Here is a 20,021-nt window from a genome sequence, read left to right as displayed (position 1 = left end):
ATGAAAAGCATAATTATGAGTTGAGTAAATTGATTAAATAGTTCATAAAAACTTATTTTGAAAATAAAACGAGATAAAATTTTTTTGGCCGGGACGGGTCTCGAATTCGGTACCTTCGACTTGTGAGCCTCACGCCTTACCTCTGAGCTAACTGTGCTTGTTGATTTAGAGTGTTTTCAAGTGGTGAAAGAGTAGCCGACAGGTGCAATGATAACAATTAATACTTTAAATATTTTTATTTTTGATGCTACAGTATAATATGATTCTGTTAATCTGTTTAGACCTCAAGTAGTTGAATTGTTTTTCTGGTAGTTGGAGAGGATACTAGTATTTATAGATTATTTAATTGCCATTAGATTAGTAGGCTACTGTTATAATTGATTGTTATATAATTAATTAATCTTTTCTCTATAACTATTAAAAACTTGCTTAAATAAGTTAAAGAATATAAAAAAAAATGAATTATAATAATTATTACATGTTAAGCAGGTGTTCCCCACTGTATCTAGTATCACAACATCATCTGACTACATTCATTATTGATCCAAATTTTTACAATATTTGTCTTATATTCTGCTGCCATAACATTTATGTACTTTTAAATAAATCAATTTGTTAAAATTCGTTTTAGAATGTTTTATACTTAAACCCAACAAATGCCCAACGAAGGCCCAACGATTCTTTCCTTTGTAGGGCCAACGAATACCAGTTTCCGTTGGGCCAACGTTGGCAAATGGTTAAAATTTCTGCCAACCATTTCCCAACCGTGCCTACCATTTCCCAACGTTGGGCCAACGATGTGTGCTACTTGGGATTTACATTAACCAAATGTAGCATTGACTTTGGAAAATTATTTGGCAAATATTTTACATATCTACAATGCGATATCGTGTAATTTTTAGATGTCTACTTACAGTATTTTTCACGCTGAATCCAAAAATGCAATCAGTTTTTGTCGGAGAGATTCATAAGTGGTCGTAAACGAAGGTTAAAATTACGAATCTATAGTTCATTGAGCTATACTGATGGTCAATCAATATGGCATAGCTATAGGATGGTAAAAGGCAATAAAAGTTTGTCATTTAATTGTGGTCTGGATGGGTCGGTATGTGGACTGTGGACTGAGTGAGCAGGAGAGCAAACAGCTGTTTATGGTAGACATAATGCGGAATGAAATCAATTCGTTTTGAAACCAAATAATCAGTTATAGCTCGGCCGCTTAGAAAACGACCTGCGCGCTAATGCTAAACCAATGCTGGAGGAGGTCGTTTTCTAAGCGACCGAGCTATAGTTCTTATTTTAGGCATGTGAGGAAGGTAGGTCGGGCTTTATGCGGATTCGTGACTGTATTAAGTGTTTTGAAGTGAGGTTTGATTAGGAAGGTAAAGGTTAGGTTATAATGAACCGGCTCATTAATTTATGCTACTTCCAGACTGTTTTTGCACAATTAAATGGTGAGTGAAACACAATGAAATAACGATATTAAAAATGCGCAAGCATTAAATTAAATTTAAGTATTAAATATTAAGCTTTAATACTTTTAGTAATTTAATTATAGTTAAAGACCGTTTAGGCGTTATTTTTATACACATTCTCACTAATGCTACAGTTTTACTCTTTGAGATGTTCCCACAGATGTTCGCACAGTTGGCACAGTTCCCGCCATTGTTTCATAAAGCTTTGAAAGGCGGGAGTGAACTATCTTCTTCTTACTTTTCTCCGCTTTCTGCTGCCATTCTGTTATTATTCAGTTCGGTCTGATGCTCTGATCTTTTTAATTTTATTTAATGTTTATCTCACAATAAATAATTCATTATTCTTATAATTGATAGATTATGTCTCAGAGGAGTATTACGTAAGTTAAACAATAATTTTTTTCTTATTATGTTGCATATATTCTTAAATTTCTCCCGTTTATTTAAGTTTGGTTGTGTATAGGTTATCTGTCAAATTTGAACAGAGCCTACCAACCAATATGTAGCCTATATTTATTTGTTCTAAAATAACCAATAAATTTATCAAGTTTCTTGATTATGTCATTGTAATTAATAGGCATAGTTATCTTATCACACAACGGTGAGATGCAGTACCGTATTTTTGATCAAGTTTGTTATTAAATACCAGTTACTATAACCTTAAAGGAGAAAGGTTGTGAATAGCTTTGTTAGAATATGAACAGTTCAACATTTAAATGAACCAACAAAGTATAGGTTAGAGCCTAGTTTATCAATGGTGAATTTTTCAAGTGTTGTGGTACACTGAGTATTAACTAATTAACTGGTCTATTTTAAATGTGTCAATTTTCATCTAGTTCAACAAACGCGATATGGCGACTTAACTTTGGAAAGGTTTTGCCTACTTTCAATGATTATGATTTTTGCCTTTTTCCCGATTCCAAATTTCTAATGTTTGAAAATTTGTTTGCACAATATGACAAAACCGCCTTGCAATCATGCAGAAGAATCCTTGTTACTAATCGTTGTGTCAATAAAGACTATCAAGAATTACTGCCTTGTGAGCCTAGCAGACATTTTAATTTTGTGAATGTAAATTACACTTTCTACCATTATTCGTTTACAAAAAATGTTAGCAATCGTAGAAGTAACAGAATACAGTTTCACGGTAGGCCTACCGAACAAAATTCAGGAACATTGTAAGTAAAATTTGTTTTCAGCCTAAATTTATTTTGGCCCAAGTTAAGTTAGGGCCCAGGCTTACATTTTAAAATTAGTAGGCTAATACAAATTGAATTTAAACTTAGGTAGGCCTATAGTTTGAAAAGCAAATTTAAATTACTACCGGTAGGCTACTTAGGCCCTTCTTGTTTTCTCTTATTGAATTATAATACTGAAGGCTTAAATCTCTCACAGGCCTATCAAAGTTAATATCGGCATTTAAAAAGAAACCTTTCATAAATTAACTTACACTATTTTAAGAGGTTGGCAGCATTTTTAACCTTTCATTTGTTTTGTGATGTGTCTGATGATGCCAGCATAGCTGGCAAAAGGCCTCATGAAATTAAAAATTATTAAGATATTGGTGAAGTTTTTATTCCAAATTTATTTTCATTTGGCCGTCCACATAAGTCTATTCGGGCCAGTTTAGCGGGCCTGTGTGTGGTACGTATCTAATTCCAGCAAAGTAAGGGGCAAGCCAGTACAGTACAAGAGTGGACTGAACTGATTACATTCCACATACCTAGTTTTGTTATAACCTTAAGTTTTCTTATAGCCTAGGTTTAAAAATTTTAATTATTTTGTTGAAGTTTTCAGAATCACTGATTTTGTCTAAAATCATTGACTGATACCCTAAAATTATAGCCTATTGCAAACAATTAATCAGGCCTATAAAATGTTGAACCTGTTTTAAAACTAGATTTTAATAGTGCATAAACCTACTTAACGTAATGATTTCAAATGTTACAAACATTTAGCTCAGGGCAAAGACGTCAAAAAAACGTAATTAATACAAATGTTAACTAAGGGGTTAGCTTCAATTTGTTTACTCACTTTTAATCATTTTTTAACTAATTTAATTTCAACTGCTTCATTGCTTAAACAAATCAACAAGTAAGTCTCATGTTAGGCCTATCTCTTATTTGGTTTTCCGACTGGTAGTTAAAAATGATGTTTTTTGCAGATCATTTTTCAACCGCAAACCTGTTCCTAAGAAGACAGATGATGAGGAACTTTCTGCAAAAGAAGAAAGCGGGTATGTAGGAAACAAGTATTAAGAGAGTGCTCAAAACTTAATAAACTTGTTTTTCAACTCTGCTAAGTATGTTTTGGCTTACCCAGGACAGTAACAGAAGCATGTAATATGTAAAATTAAATTTTTTGTTATGTCTGGAAGTTTACGTCTCCTTGTGCAATTGCAGTGTTTAACAAATTGCAAAAGTTCTCTCCGAAAATATTCTGTATTGAAGTTGGCTTTAAGGCAATCACAATTTGGCTTTATTGACAATGTAAGACAGTATTCCATTGTTTCATCTAAACTGTTGCAATTAAATAATACTTTGATTCATGGATCAAATTTTAATCTAGTGAAAAATGTGTTCTTATCATACAGTGATAAAAAGGAAATTAACAAGAGTCCTTCACCGAAAAGTGGAAAAAGAAAGAGAGTCAAAGTAATTTATAGCAGTGATGAAGAGGAGGAAATCAAGAAAACTAGCCCAGAGTGAGTATGATACGTACCTTAAATATCAGTGTTTATAATACCGTAACTTATATAGACTATTTGTTAAGAATTCACTAAAGTACACTTGCGATTATCCATGGTTGTTTTAGGCCATAACCAGTATTACCAGTATTATGAATTACAGTTCAGGAGGCAAAATAATGAATAAAATAAAATAACATAATATATTATATAGGCCTATTAGCTTATTCAAGTTATTTAAATAGCAATTAATTTGTAATTTGTTCAGAAATTAACACTTGAAATAATTATTACAAGTTATATTTCAAGTTACAAATGATGTGCAATAAACTAAAAAATTAAAAATCACAGTACTATCTTGGCCGTGTTGGCAAGAGAGACGAGCCGTCTGCAGAGCGTAAACAATAAGCCTAGCAGTAGCATTACTGCTCGGGCGTTACCAGCTTGCATAGCCTTTTGTCCGGCTTCGTAATTATGATGTTTTTATACTGATACCATACCATGCTCGGTCTGTTCATACCGTAACTTGTGTTGCAATGACGCAACTAGTTTCAACTTCTCAGGCGAAGTCATCATCAGGCGTCCAGGGGATGTGAAAATCACTTCTTCAGAAAATTGTCGATACACATATTATACATTTATAAACGAATATGGACACGATCATGAACACAGAAACAGTAAAAAGGTATATTTATCTATTGCGATTGAAAGACTAAAAATGGTAACAATCATCGCTTATGATGCGTCACGTCCGGATGGATGTAGTGTCTAGATTGTCGCGGCGTTGTGACATCACTCCTTTGTTATTCATTCCCGACTCTCTCTCAAGTACCTTGATGGCCGTGTCATAAATATAATTAGATTGGAAAGATAGTTTGTCATTTAAAATATTTTGTTTGTCAAATTTCACAGCTTGGTAAATTTCAAATTCTTCTAGTGTACAAAAATGGTCGTTAGATAAATGCAGCACGGTCGTGTTGCTGTCAATATTTGTGTAATTATGATTATCGGAAACGGAAACTAAGTGTTTGGAAAAGGTTGAGGTTTGAGCGGGCGTTGTTTTTCTTAGATGTTCTTTAAATCTTTTCTTGAAAGAACAAGCTGTCTAGCCAATATAATATTTAGGGCAGTCGTTGCAACTGATCTTATCTTATCACATCCCCTGGACGCCTGATGATGACTTCATGAGAAGTTGAAACTAGTTGCGTCATAACAACATTTTAGATTACTAAGAAGCAGGTATTTACACCAATTTTTATATATTCAACGTAATCCGAAGGCTAACCTCAAAAACGTAACTTGTGGTTCAAAGTTATCATTGCTGTGTTTACTAATCTAGTAGATTGGTAAAAGACTGTAAAATTTGTAATAGTAGATTAGTTTAAAAAGGCAGTAAAATGATCAAATCTAACCTATAGGAAAAGGTAAAAGAAAAAACAATTACGGTTGATTTAGACAAGGTTGTTGCCTAAAGACCACATATCTGCTATAAGTGACTATGGACTCCATCAATATATTTGAAGAAGTTATATTTATTTCACATATGCTTTGAATTATTTATTCATGGAAAAATTAGCCTCTTATATTTTAGTTAGTTTCGTTTCACAACTAGTTAAAAATAATCGATTTGAATGTATGTCCAGAAAATCTCCTGCAAAGAAGAAAGTTAATGGGATATCAGCAGGGGAAATCCCTGAAAAATCCAAAAGTGAAGAAAATATAAAATCTGAAAATGAAAAACTTGAATCGCCAGAGGAAAGAAAACGAGCACATTCACCTTTGTTGGATTTTTCAAAAGAAGATGGAAAACCTATCAGAAAAACTGGTAAATCCAATTAGTATTCAATTTCCATGATCTGAAAATAAATTATGACTGCTCTATCTTGACTTTACTTGAGAATTTAACCTCTTCACTTTCATGAAAGATGAAACTGAATTGAGGCTCAAAATGGTTGGAAAATCCACATTTGTTATGTTCTTTATCTATATTTCTCTTACACCTTTTAAAGTCATCTTTTTCAATGTCCTGCCACTTCTATTGTGTTATTCCAAGTATCCTATTCCTATCTAGAGCTAGATTATAGCAAGACTTCTTCATCCCTTGTACGTAACCAAACCACACTAAGCTTAGTTTGGAAATTTCAGTTTGACACTGTTCTGTTGTACCTAAACTGTTCTCTAAAGGCTGCCTTTGTTTCTAATCGTCTCATCATTTTTTTTGGACTGAGGGATTAATTTCTGAAGTTTGGGCTTGGTTTTTGGGTACATATTTTTAGTATGACGAACAGGAGAAAAGTAAAAGTGCACACTAAGTCGTTAGTTCAGCTTTTTTCAGTATTTTACCATCCCATCAATAAAATATTCTGTTGTTGTTTATGTTGTTGCCCATACTTCTGGATTGCCCCTATTCATTCACATGGATAATTAAATTGTACATAATTAAGGTTAGGATTAGGTTACATAATTGAAGGTTAGGCTACACTAGATTCTTTCTGACACTTTCTTCATTTGTTAATCTTGAAACATAATGGACATTTTTCAGCTCCTAGAACCTTACCCCCGGGCAATACTCTTAGTCCCAATATCAAGAAAATATTGGAAGAGAGAGGATGTTTTAAAAGAAAATCTAGCACTTCAGAAGGTACATAATCACTTTATCCTGAGTAGGCTAGATCCTACTATCCTACTATCTTAGTGCACTATAGACTGTTCACAAAATTTAGGCAGTTTAAGGGGAAGGTTTCCTGGGTTCCAACAGCATTTTTTTAGCTTAATGCATATACCAGCTGATCAGCTGTCTGCTGTTTTCTTCAAACCTAGGGTGAGGTGGAGGCGGTGAAATCGCTTCCCCTAAAATGTCTAAATTTTGTGAACAGATTATAGCAGTGGGTTTAATACTGTGTCATGGTAAGTTGGGTAGTTGGTAGGGTAACAAAACTATTTTTGTTTAATAGTTACTGTAAAACTTAGACATATTTTTCCAGGTTACTTGATAATTTTTGTCACCTTTTAGTTGCAGTTGATTGACTTATTAGTTTGCATGAAGCATTGACATATACAATCCAATATGGTTAGTTTATTTTTTTCCGTTTAAAAACATTTTTTAGACCTTTTCATTATGTACCTAAGAAAAGAAGAAAATGGCCCCATTTTTCTGAAGCTCAAAGGATCTATATAAGTTACTTCAACAAAATGCAAATACAAATCAACTAAAATTGTTCATCGGAAGTTTATATCTTTTGTGTACCTATTTCTAAAACCTTGTTAAAATTAGCCACAAACTAGATCCATACCAAAATTGCCATTAATTCAAAGTAATTAAATTAAAACAAGAATTTTATTTTTCTCTAGGCCTATCAAACATTTTAAAGAATGGTGTGTTTTGATTTCAGATAAAAATGATGACGAATCACTGGAAACAGACATTAAACCACTTCAAGAAAATAAGAGTCAGGAAGAAAAAATGGAAAGTAGCCCCCCTAAAAAGGTGTCTGAAGATTCAGAGACCTCAGCATCAATATCATCGCCTGGTGGAGAAAGTTCAAAAGAAAGCAAGAATTCTAAAAGTAGTTCAAACGACAGTAAAACTAAAAGAAAGAAACAGTCACCAAAATCAAAGTTAAGTATGTTTAAGAATACAAAATCCTCTACATTATCACCTAAAGTTAAAGAAGAGATTAAATCAGAAAAGAAAGAGGTTAAGGAACCTATCGAAGAAACAGAAATAAATGCAAAGGATGTCAAAGAAGAAAAAGGTGTCGAAGAAGAAAAAGAGGTAAAAAAAGAGAAAGATGTCAAAGAAGAGAAAGAAAATAATTCTCCTAAGTCAAACATCACTTCATCAGACTCTTCAGTAAAGAAAAAAGAATTACTTTCATTCTTTGGTGAGTAAAAAGAATGTTCAACATGAAGTGTGAATCCTAGAACGATGATTTTAACTGAAGTTGCCTCTCTAGCTTGTGTAAAGATCAAAGACCTAATTGGATACAAATATTGAAATTTTAACACACTGAATTATTTATTAGAGTGCTGTAAAGTAAACAGTGGTGTGGTCGTAAAATGTCCAGTGTGGGAACGGTGCTGTAAAGTAAACAGTGGTGTGGTCGTAAAATGTCCAGTGTGGGAACGGTGCTGTAAAGTAAACAGTGGTGTGGTCGTAAAATGTCCAGTGTGGGAACGGTGCTGTAAAGTAAACAGTGGTGTGGTCGTAAAATGTCCAGTGTGGGAACGCTCAGAGTTTTAGAACCGACTTACATGTAGGATTAATATAGGCCTATACCTCGATATAATATAGTAGAACCTCGATAACAAGTCACCCTTGTGATAACAAGGGCCATTTTAAAATCCCCTTGAAATTATTTCACCCCTAATCGCATGTTATTGCAAGCCTCAATAAGAAGTCAACCTTGATAACAAGTATTATTTTATAATCCCTATGAGAGTCTAGTTTTCAAGGTTCTACTGTATGACTATTGGAAGAACTATAACTAATAACTATTCCATGCGTTCCCGTTTCCATTACACAACTGACTGTAAAACATAGCTTGCAAGCTTATTAAATTAAATTTATTCTTCTAAGAGCATGACAATTTCAAATATTGGTAGGAATAGATAGAAGCTTTTCGTATGGTAGTAAAATAAAATTATTACACCTTTTTGTATGAGAAGTACAAGTTTTCAGTTCAACACTAACGCAATTGTTGTGTCCCATTAGGATTGGTTGGAACGTCTAAAGACCTTTTGAAACTTTGGAGACCTTTGTTTATGATCAACTCTCAATTTAAAGTAAAATACAGTAAATACTTATCTTACGTTTTAAAAACAAATCATATTACTTAATTTTACCCTTGTTCATAATTTTCAGCCCCTAAGAAAGACAAAGATGGGAAGGCCATTCCCCCACCTCAAGATCCAGGCGCTAGCTACAACCCGGCAAAAAGCAAATACCACCCCATAGATGATGCGTTTTGGAAGCATAAAGACAAGTAAGTATTTTTAATCTTTTTGTTTAGCGAAAATGGGGTTCACCTTGACCTTTGAAAACTGAATATTCTATCTAACTTAGATCCATGTTTCTACTTTCCTTTTATTTATGCTTTTTCTGTTCCACAATTTTCTACAATCTTTCTGCTTATTCTGGATATTGGAGACCTTAATAAATGTCCAAAGAATGACATTCCTCTCTTTCTTATTGTACTTATCCCTGTTTTTCCCTTTTCGACTGTTCCATTTGAAGCCAATCTTCACCTGTTTTCTTGGTAGTTTTTACTGATTCATGTTCTATTCCTTATTTCAGAGTTCCGTACCTGGCTTTAGCTCGGACGATGGAAGAGATTGAGAATGTGAGTGCCCGACTCAAAATGATTGAGATTCTGTCGAACTACCTTCGCTCAGTGATCGTACTTAGTCCTGACGACCTCTTACCTTCCGTCTACCTGTGTCTTAACAAGCTCGCTCCGGCCTACCACAGTCTGGAGTTGGGTGTGGCTGAAACCACTATGTTAAAGGTACAATAATTCCCGTTACGTTTTTAGTTATTTTTGTTTGAGAAATGTTTTGAAGTTTTTCTTATGTATGATGGGTGTTTCTCTGCCATTGATATAATACGTAACTGGGACAGTTGGCAGCGGGATGATCTTCGAAGACAGGGATGTCATAGCGATAGGTTCGGATCCTGGTGCCTACCACTAAATTTTATCAGTTTTTCACCCTGGTACTGTGCTGGCTCACCCCCTTGCTTTGCTAAAAATACGTTCCACGCATTGAAATCATTTCACCATACGCTCAGCATATGTGAGATTTAAAGAGCTGGCAACCTCATAAAAAAGAATAGGCTGCTATAGGTACATCTAAACATTGATTATTACATAATTCATATACTGAATATGTTTGGATGATCAGTTTGGATTATAACATAATGACAACGTTAAATGAATGTGAGAAAATTCATTTAATTCATTTGGATACAAGTTTACAGCAGGTAAACTTGACTACAAGATTCTTGTATTTTCTTATGTGTTTTAATATAAATAACTACATTAAAGGGTCAACTATACCTACCAATCAGTTGGGATTGAACCTTATCCGAACATTTAAATTGGCACTAAGCAGATGACTCGCCACACACCGATTGATATGAGACTACAATAGACTTGCCACCTGATGGACACAATTAGCACACGTTAAAATTTTTTATGGATTCCTGCAAACTGTAAAAAACTGCAATGAAATTCTTTCATTTTATTTTTTATAGGGTTTTTCTGCTTGACGTGATCCAGATATCTGGCGATCCTGATGATTAGAGTTAGGATAGTTGGAGTTGTGTAGTTGTAAGTGTTGTCAATATAAAATATTGTGTTAATAAAACAAGTTGAACTGCATTTCTTTAAAAAAATCCTATCTTCCAACCAGGAATCTTCTGTAATCTCAAAAGTAAACCCTCACAGATAAACAAAATCTATATTTAGACCATTATTAATGTAGCTCTTTCCATGTTATTTCTGCCAGGCTATAGCTCAGAGCACTGGTCGGTCCATGGCTCAGATCAAGTCAGACGCTGCTGCGGCGGGAGATCTGGGCATTGTGGCTGAGCAAAGTCGCTCTACGCAGAGAATGATGTTCAAACCTGCTGCTCTTACAGTGCGCGGAGTCTTCGACAAACTCAAGGAGATCGCGCAGATGACTGGACAAGCGGTGGGTTATTAATTGTAGAGTAATTGATTATTAAAAAAAAACTTAAAAAACACACAATTTTTGGTAGAATATTTTGCTGTACATATTTTATTTCAAGATATTTTGGGGCCTACAGATGACATCCAGGAGGTCTCCTTCTGGGTTTTACACAACATTTATCAAAGCCCCAACATCTCTTCTGATAATTAACATGTGCAACCACTTTTTTCTTCGACTATAATGTCTGGAGTAGGCTATAATACAGGTCTCCAATTTCCTTGTTGCGTTTAATCCTAAATTTTCCATTTTCTCTTGTTGGTCCAAATACTATCTTCAAGGCTTTATTTTCCTTTGCCAAATACCCATGTACCTGCACCATATGGAATTATTGAATATATTAAAGCATTGTAAATGTTGAGCTTTGTATGAATATCTTAAATGAAGTATGGCTGGGAATCTGGCGCTGCAGAGTAGAAATGTATTAAATTGTAAATAGCTATTATGTCTGAAGTGTTTATTTTTTTCAGTCGATGGGAAAGAAAGTGGACAAGATTCAGTCGATGTTTGTAGCCTGTCGCTATTCGGAAGCCCGGTTTTTGATTCGATCCCTCGCTGGAAAACTCCGCATCGGGTTGGCTGAGCAATCGGTTCTTCAGGTAAGTAAATATACTTACTCTTAAAGTATCACTGAATAACTAGAAAATATTTCAAAAAGAATTTTGGCTTTATATCTTACATAGTAAATTGTGAAATGTTTAATACCTGATTTTGGTTTGAATACATTAAACTGATTTTGGTTTAGCTAAGTCTACTATTCCAATAAACCCTTTAACAAAATCTTGATTCTAATTGTAGAAAACAGTTTCTCACGTACTATTGGCGGAAACAAAACTCAATTGTACTACTTACTTAGTTTTATAATTAACCTCTTCGGTTTTATTCAACCAGCTATGTGGCTGAATAAAATTAGCAACTGATTATGTTTGTTGTTAATTACCCTCCTCAGACCCTTGAGAAACCCTAAAAATTTCTTTAACTTGAGATTTTTCGGCTTAAAAAAAGCCATAAAGAAACATTATTCATTACGGAGCATAAATAATTTATGTATAGGCTAAACTAAACAAGAACATAATTTATTGTTACGCTTGTGAATCCTGTGGCAACTATTAAGACTGACCACTACGGTATTGTCTGGATAAATAATAGAAGATTGTAAACCCAGGGTTGTAGAATCCGAGGTTGTTGTTCGCTTTGTTTATATTGTGTATTATTGTCTATCCAGGCGCTAGCCTTGGCTTGTGTGACGACACCTCCAGGTCAAGAATACCCTCCAGAGACGATTGATGTGGCGAAATCAATGTCTGCGGACTCATTCAAGTCAAAACTTGACGAAGAAGCCCTTATTATCAAAACAACATATTGGTCAGTTTGGTTTGATATTTTTTAGATGTTAGTTTAAAATGTTATTTATTTTAATCTCATGGACTGAACGTTTTTAAATTCTATGGAATAGTTGGATGATGATAAAGGTTTGATTTCTGACCTCTAAGATAAAACCCAGGAAAATCAAAGGTTGGCTGTTAAGTTTTAAAATTTTATGTTTTTTTTAGTTTATGTTAGGTTATGCCATCTTCGTCTGTGATCCAAATATGGGCAAATTGATAAAAGCGTACCATTACATTTCACCTCAGAAATTTTATTAGGATTATTAAGTTTTCATAGGCTACTCTAGTAATCGTGACAATGAATTGCTAGAGAACCCGGAATTTCTTAATACATGCCTATCTGAGTGTGCTTGCCTAATGGTCAGAGGGCTGCCAGTTCAATCCTGTAAAAAGTCAATTGCTTTTTAATGCTTCAAAACTAGGTCCAGCTGTCCTCAGTCATTGGGCTTTTAATAAATAGTCCTGACTGAAGTTTCTGCTCAGTCAGTGACAAAGCTCCACAGATCTTCTCACTTTGCGTTCATATTCAGCTTAAAATACACAAAAGTGTGTCTCAAAGAATTTAATAATTGATTAGCATAATTCCTTCTCAGTGAGTGTCCCAACTACGATTTGATCATCCCGGTTATCCTGTCGGAGGGTGTCAGAGCGTTACCGGAACATTGCCGCCTTACTCCGGGCGTCCCGCTCAAGCCTATGTTGGCGCATCCGTCCAAAGGAGTATCGGAAGTGCTACAGCGTTTTGACGGCCTTCGCTTCACCTGTGAGTGGAAGTACGACGGAGAGAGAGCTCAGGTGAGGAGTGAAAACTCAGTTAAGAATAATTTATTTTTTTAGGTTTTGTATATTTGTGCCACACTTACAATAGTTTGTTTGGATCAATCTTCCAAAGTGTCACCATTTTGGAAACAGTCAAAATCACAAACGGACTCAAGGACTTCACAACAATCACTACGAACAATTTCTCTGAGAGGAGAGGTTATGTTTTTGTTTCTAACCATTCACTGCCAATAGAATATTCGACTCGTTACCCTGAAACTTTTTCTTTTTGGTGATGTTTATCTTCAGAATTGAGTTTAGTATAAATTTTGTTTGATGACTATTTAAAAACAAATTATTAGAACCAGCTCGTGTCTGGAATGAGCTCTTTACTGTAGGCCTACAGTAATAAATTTTAAAAAATTTGGACAACAGCTGATTAAAGATTTAACAGACGGCAAACTGCTGTTTTTGGGATTAAATACATGGAAATTTAATGAAAACAACGTCGCAAAATAATTTTACACATTTCAAAATGTCTGTTCAGATTCACCTGGGTGAAGATGGCAAGGTGAGCATCTACAGTCGTAACCAGGAAGACAACACAGGCAAGTACCCAGACATAGTCAGTAGACTGCCGAGTTGTCTGGGGCCGAAGGTCAAGTCTTGTGTACTGGACACGGAGGCCGTAGCCTGGGACAAGGTCAACAAACGGATACAACCCTTCCAAGTCCTCAGTACTAGGAAGAAAAAGGTAACTGCGCTTCTAGATATTGAAATCAAACGCAAACTTATTTCAAATGAGATCCTGCATGTGTTTATTTCAGCTCTATTGTATTGTATTGACGTAGCCTATTGTCTGTTTGTACTGAATGGCCAAATAAATCATTTGAATCATTTGAATTCAGTCCACAAGTAAACAGTACCCACAGTAAAACTCCTTTTATTTATTGCTGAAAGAATGTTTTTTTTTCAAATACAGTATTGTGTTTAAATTATAAATTGTAATCAAGTTTAGTTTGTTGTTTTGTTTTGTTAAGAACACAAGCTCATTTCCAATGTTTTAATAAATCTTCAAAAATTATCTTCCTTATTTATCATTGACTGAATCTCATTTCTGACATCGTCCATGATATCAAAAACTTTAAATTGGCATTACATCTTCGTCTTCCGTGATTGACGCTAAATCTTGAACATCTTTCATAATCTTGCAGACATCATAGTCTCCTGCGGGGAAAAAAACATCAGTAATTAGAAGTCACAAAAACTCAAATCAGCTGGCCTACTTTTAATGAATACTGAATGATATTTAATCTGTTACAGGATTGTGTGGAAAGCGAGATCAAGGTGCAGGTGTGCGTGTTCATGTTTGACTTGCTCTACCTCAACGGAGAGTCGTTGGTCAAGAAACCGTTGGTCGAGCGCCGAGAACTACTCAGAGAGAACTTCCAAGTAGTCGCGGAACAGTTTGAGTTTGCGACCAGTCTCGACACCAGTATATTGGAGGAGATGCAGGAATTCCTCGAGGGATCTGTCAAAGGTCAGTTTTTACAAAAAAAAAAGTTAAATTTCAAACTGTTCTCAAACACATGTTTTGGATAGAGATAGAGCTCAGAGAAGGAAAAAAAGTTCTGGGGTTAGGAACCTAATTACTTCTCATATTTTGATTAGCATAATATCATATTTTGATATGTTGGTGTTCAGATAATAAAGTAGCCTACCTAAAACATAACAAGAGTAGAACACAAATCACAAATCCAATACAAACGAAAATCACAAAGAAAACACACACACGCTCAGAGTAAACTGTATGGATATCAAACAAAAATCAAAACAATAGCCCTTAACACGATGAGTGGGGCCGTTCCTGATTGGGTATGGTGCTCGGCCCCCTTACGATGCGTCCGTACCCGATCGGGAACGGTCGGCAATGCCTTTTGTATATCTTTGTTTTTACTCTAGCGTCGGTCAAAAGCGGACCTATACCACCTTAGCGTGTAGTGTGTGACTTGCACTTTTAAGTGGTGTAGGTTGGTAGTAAAATTCCCTGTAAAATCCCCGTCTGGCTAGCTTAAAAATCAACTTTTTGTCCCGTCTTTTTCCCTCCATTTGTAAATTCCAATGGGACCGGCTACATTCCAAGCAGTGCTGCTATCTGTGGATGTTTAGCGAACTACGTTGACTCTCGTTGTAAAGCAGGTCATCACCGCACGTTATTTGCTATTCGTCAGACCGAAATTGGAAAGCCAATCACACGCGGCAATCGGGTTTGTTCGACGCTGCGGGCTGCGCCGCACTGGGGATACGCCTGCCATTTGACGTGCCGCAGCAAAAGTGTTAAATAAACAATATAATGGTTTAACAGACACAGTTAGGTAAACTCAGTGTAGGCCTACTACACATACGCACAAGATGGTTCTACATTGTAATTATTTACAAAGAGTTAAAAATATAAAAGATGTGTTATTTAAAGTTGGTAGGCTAGTTATATTGATCATTTTAAGTTTGAGACTGAATCAAAATGGGGTGTTTGCTTGGATTGGGTAAAGGAAATTCTAGTAAAAACTCATAAATGGATTCCACCAGAACAAAAGTTGTTCAAAATTGTTTGCCAATGTAACAATGTTTATACATGAGAATCTCCCTGCTTCTAAGCAGATCTTAGATTTACAAAAAATCGTCATACAAAAGCCTCTTTGTGCACTTAAATCGAGTTAACAATTGTGTCCGAGGTAAAATGAACAATGCAATACCTTTTCACCTTTCAAAGATAATGATTGTTTACGGCTGTTATTAGGTGAATAAAACTACTAATTTGCAATAAATTTAATCTGTAGATCTTTGCCTCAAAGAGTGATTTATTTGCCGCAGTCAGGTTACTATCCAGAAAAGTAGCGTTTAAGCTATTTAGAACCCATTTTCATAAACTGCTTTGTCTCTTATTTACCATTTGACTGTGGCTAAACATTTAACTTAAAGGTCAGCTGTAAATAAATCACAATTCACATTCAAAACCTTAATAAGAAAGTTGATCAGCATTACTGGATCTTTGAAAGTGAACCCTAGAAATAAATAATCAAACAAGGAGAAAACCCCTAGACATTATCTTTTCACTTACAATTCGTCCCTTCGCTAGATCATAAGCTTTAAATTGACACCTAAATTGAAAAACTCGGTTAAGAAGGACAGGCAAAAAGAAAAAAAGAGACATTACAAAAAACCCTTATTGTAGCCTATATAGATATTGTTGTGCTTATTATATTAAGTATATAGATGAGATCAAAATATTTTCAAAGATTGTAAAAGTTGTGTTTTTGCACTAGGGAACTGCGAAGGGCTAATGGTCAAGACATTGGAGACGGATGCTACATACGAAATAGCAAAGAGGTCCCGCAATTGGCTCAAGTTAAAGAAGGATTACCTGGACGGCGTCGGGGACACTTTGGACCTGGTGGTGGTGGGGGGATACCTGGGGAAGGGGAAGAGGGCGGGGGTGTACGGAGGATTCCTTCTGGCTTGCTACAACCCTGACACTGAGGAATATCAAACGGTCTGCAAGGTGAGCGAGGACTTGGAGAAACAGTATTTTCACCATAGAATGATTCATCTGGTTTTCATTGTTTCATCGTAAAGTAGTAAAATTCAAATTTTTTAAACACAGTCCAAATTACAAGGTATTTAGAGAGACAAAACAAGCTCACATGTTAGCAGCCCTGCCTTCTTTACTTCATTTGTGACGTAAATTATGAGGGGAGAATAAATTCGCAAAACAGGCTACGCCTACCTCTAAACCAGTAACACTTAAATTTCTTCCCCGGAGTGCTCAGAAGGAGCCGATGAAATCCAAGGTGCGATATAAAGCTGTTCTACGGTTTTGCCTAGTTAATTATTTTAATTTAATTTAATTAAAAGCTCAGAGCTCCAGGAGCGCTTAGGAAATCCTGCAGTCTGGTGGAGCTATATCATCCTCGCATTTGTTAAAGTGTTTTTGAAAATTTTTAAATATGATTATGCTAGTCTGAGTAGTATTATACCCTCTCTCTATTATACTCTGTTTTCTGTTAATTCACTACCATTGGTTTTTTTTTTGTTTTTTGTGTTGCATACAACTTATAGGGGTTAGTCAATTTAATGACAAAGGTCCAATAAGGGTTTAAATTTGTTTCAATTATTAATTATATTAATAAACATAATATTGCTAAACATATTAAGCATTTTAATGCAAAAGAATCATTAGTAAACTTATTTAAATTTTTGAAATCACTTAAAATAAGTTAAAATGAACTTGGATTTGATTTGCCTTATCAATTTTCTATTAGCTGAAATAGCTCAAATCTTGAAAAATTAATTACAGTAGAACTCCAATTAACCGAATCGCCGATTATCCGAATTGCTTACTTCATCAATTTTAAAAACGTAAAGCTACAGTAATAAGTTTTGCAAAATACCAAAGAATTGTTATTAAACACATTTAGCCAGTGTGTAATTTTGGACTTTGATGGAACACTATTAACTTAATAACATGTACAGAACACTTGTACTATGAGCATTGTAAACTGTAAAAATGTTCTGATTTTTATTTATTATTAATTAAAAGTTAAAAGTTCATTTAGTACCGAAAATGAGGATTTTTCTTTAAAATTCCCGGAGTTGTACTGTATCTAGAATAATGAACATCAGCTGTTTTTGGTATTAAAACAATCAGGTACACAATACAGTAATTGCTAAACAAGAATATTTAGTTTATAGAATACAATAATTAGTAAGCCTATTTGAGTGAGACATTCAAAAGAACATTTTTTCACAGATTGGTACCGGCTTCAGTGACGAGGCATTACAAAAACATTCCGAGACTTTGAAGACATCCATTATTCCGAGTCCTCGACCGTACTATCGCTACGACTCCGGCCACGAGCCCGATCACTGGTTCGACGCAGCGCAAGTTTGGGAGGTCAAGTGCGCAGACTTGTCTTTGTCTCCTGTACATCACGCTGCTATTGGCATCGTAAGTGACATTAGAAAGTCTAAGTAAAAATACCAAATATTGATAGAGCTAGATGTTCCAACCCCATATTTTGTCACCAGTTTTAAAAATATTGTTGTACAACTGAACCACCGACAGAATGACAGAATATGCTGATGTAAATTATAGTTAAGAGTTGAATACGCCTACGAAACTTGCGTAAACTGACTTAACATCAGCTCATTTAACTGTGTTTTATCATAGACAAAAAGAATTAAATATAGACCGTCAGCCGTGCTGCAGTTACCATGGTTACCATAGGTTCTGGCGCACATCGCTTGGAGCGCCATGTAGTTAACGGCGTACGCAAGCGGTGTGCGCCAGAACCTATGGTAACCGCAGCACAGCTGACGGTCTATATTTAATTCTTTTTATCCAATGTAATGGTCAAACCCAATTATTGTAAATAAACCAACAAAAATATTGACAAGCAGCTGGTTGACACCAATTTAGAAACTCGAATCATAAGAATATCGTCAACTTTGGAAGCCAGTGTGGCAGAGTCCTAGCAGTGTTTCAAAATAAGAATAGTCTTATGTTCATCTGTGGTATATTCAGCTCTAGTGGAATAATCGAAACGTGACGTACTCACAAACATCCAAACTTTCACATTTATTATTTGTGATGGGGACGCCACCTATACTCCGTTCAAACAGCCGTGGCACCTGAGGGATTAGGAGGCCGCAAGGGTTTTCCATGGGGTCTCCTAATCCGTCAGGTGCCACGGCTGTTTGAATGGAGTATAGGTGCGTATTTGATCTAGGAAGGTATTTGACCTTACCTAACCTACCAGCTGCCTTCTTATTTCAGATACTTTTTATTTTTATCAGTGAAGTATGATGGCCTTTTGCAGAAAATAGTCATAATGAACTCTCACTTCCCTACTCAAAACGCTCTTGGTAGAAAATGCTGTCAGCGACAGTAAAATATTCTAATATTTTGTGTAGTGTAAAGTTTTGTGTTTGTTGTGCCAGTTTGAACTCTTTCCCATTCAGATAAGTATGCTATCCCCACAAAAGTCTTAAAAATTACCCTCTATGTTCATCCTTTATTCTTGGCCAAGTTAGATTTTAGCCCTCTTTTGTTTATAAAAAAAAAATGATGCTATTCAAGACTATTTGCTGACAGGTCGATCCAGACAAAGGCATTTCGCTGAGATTCCCTCGGTTTATGAGAGTGCGAGAGGACAAATCAGCGGAAGAAGCGACATCTGCGCAACAGGTATAAATTGTCTTTACATTCGGACAAAACTTGCGGACCTTTTCCGTTAATTCACTACCACTATGAGTTTTTCACTTAGGAATGTTGTTATGTACAAATCATGTTTACGGTAAGGTTATTTTAGGTCAGGTTAGGTTATCAGCAAAGTTTATGTTAAAACAAAAAAAAAGACATAATCAAATTCAAATTTAATATTTTATAGTGAAGGAAACCCTGTATATTGTAGTTGAAGTACTACTAAATCACAAATGAAATTTCTCATAGCCTTTAACAGCTTAAAACCATGAGTTTCCTTAGTTAATTAAATAATTACTACTTTTCCTTTCACAGATTGCAGACATGTACAAAAATCAAGACCAAATAAAAAACCAACAGGATTCGAATAAAGTGGCTGAAGAAGATTTCTATTAGTGTTAAGTCTATTGTTTAGTCTATTGATGTAAATATATACATTACTTTAAAAGTACAAATGCATTTTCACTGTATGAAGCTATAATTACTTGAGTTATTTTATTACCCTTTCTAATCCATCTAACATTTTGTTCACTACGTTTTATAAGGTACTGTATTTTAAAAGTAAGGTATCTTTCTATAGCAGAAACCAACTGCACCAAATTACCATTGTTGTTCATTATACTTTCCCACTTGAGGACGGGATCATTCCAGACCCTGAAATGTTTTGAAATAGCTATTTGTGTATTAAGAGCGCAAATTATGTCATTGATGCCCAAGAACTGTAG

At 35.1% G+C, this 20,021-nt stretch overlaps 1 protein-coding gene across 2 annotated transcripts; it reads left to right on the top strand.

The window, feature by feature from the left end:
• The first annotated feature begins 1,739 nt into the window (after nucleotides 1-1,739).
• On the top strand, nucleotides 1,740-19,777 carry LOC128983404 (DNA ligase 1-like). 2 transcript variants are annotated; one of them, XM_054402687.1, is made up of 18 exons: nucleotides 1,740-1,855; nucleotides 3,640-3,711; nucleotides 4,069-4,179; nucleotides 5,805-5,986; nucleotides 6,704-6,802; nucleotides 7,554-8,045; nucleotides 9,026-9,146; nucleotides 9,458-9,668; nucleotides 10,669-10,854; nucleotides 11,361-11,489; nucleotides 12,116-12,255; nucleotides 12,872-13,073; nucleotides 13,585-13,791; nucleotides 14,361-14,577; nucleotides 16,361-16,596; nucleotides 17,845-18,042; nucleotides 19,189-19,281; nucleotides 19,612-19,777. In XM_054402687.1, the coding sequence occupies exons 1-18, from the start codon at nucleotides 1,836-1,838 to the stop codon at nucleotides 19,690-19,692; spliced, it is 2,997 nt and encodes a 998-aa protein (XP_054258662.1). In that variant the 5' UTR covers nucleotides 1,740-1,835; the 3' UTR covers nucleotides 19,693-19,777. The 2 variants fall into 2 exon arrangements, with proteins under 2 accessions (XP_054258662.1, XP_054258663.1); XM_054402688.1 differs by lacking the exon at nucleotides 6,704-6,802.
• The last annotated feature ends 244 nt before the right edge of the window (nucleotides 19,778-20,021 follow it).

This window comes from Macrosteles quadrilineatus, unplaced genomic scaffold (genome assembly GCF_028750875.1).
Source record: "Macrosteles quadrilineatus isolate MER2022 unplaced genomic scaffold, UCM_ALF_1.0 Scaffold_1__1_contigs__length_201487025, whole genome shotgun sequence".
Classification (NCBI taxonomy): domain Eukaryota; kingdom Metazoa; phylum Arthropoda; class Insecta; order Hemiptera; family Cicadellidae; genus Macrosteles; species Macrosteles quadrilineatus.
The sequence above is the reverse complement of the archived record's forward strand: the minus strand, read 5'-3'. Positions and strand labels throughout refer to the sequence as shown.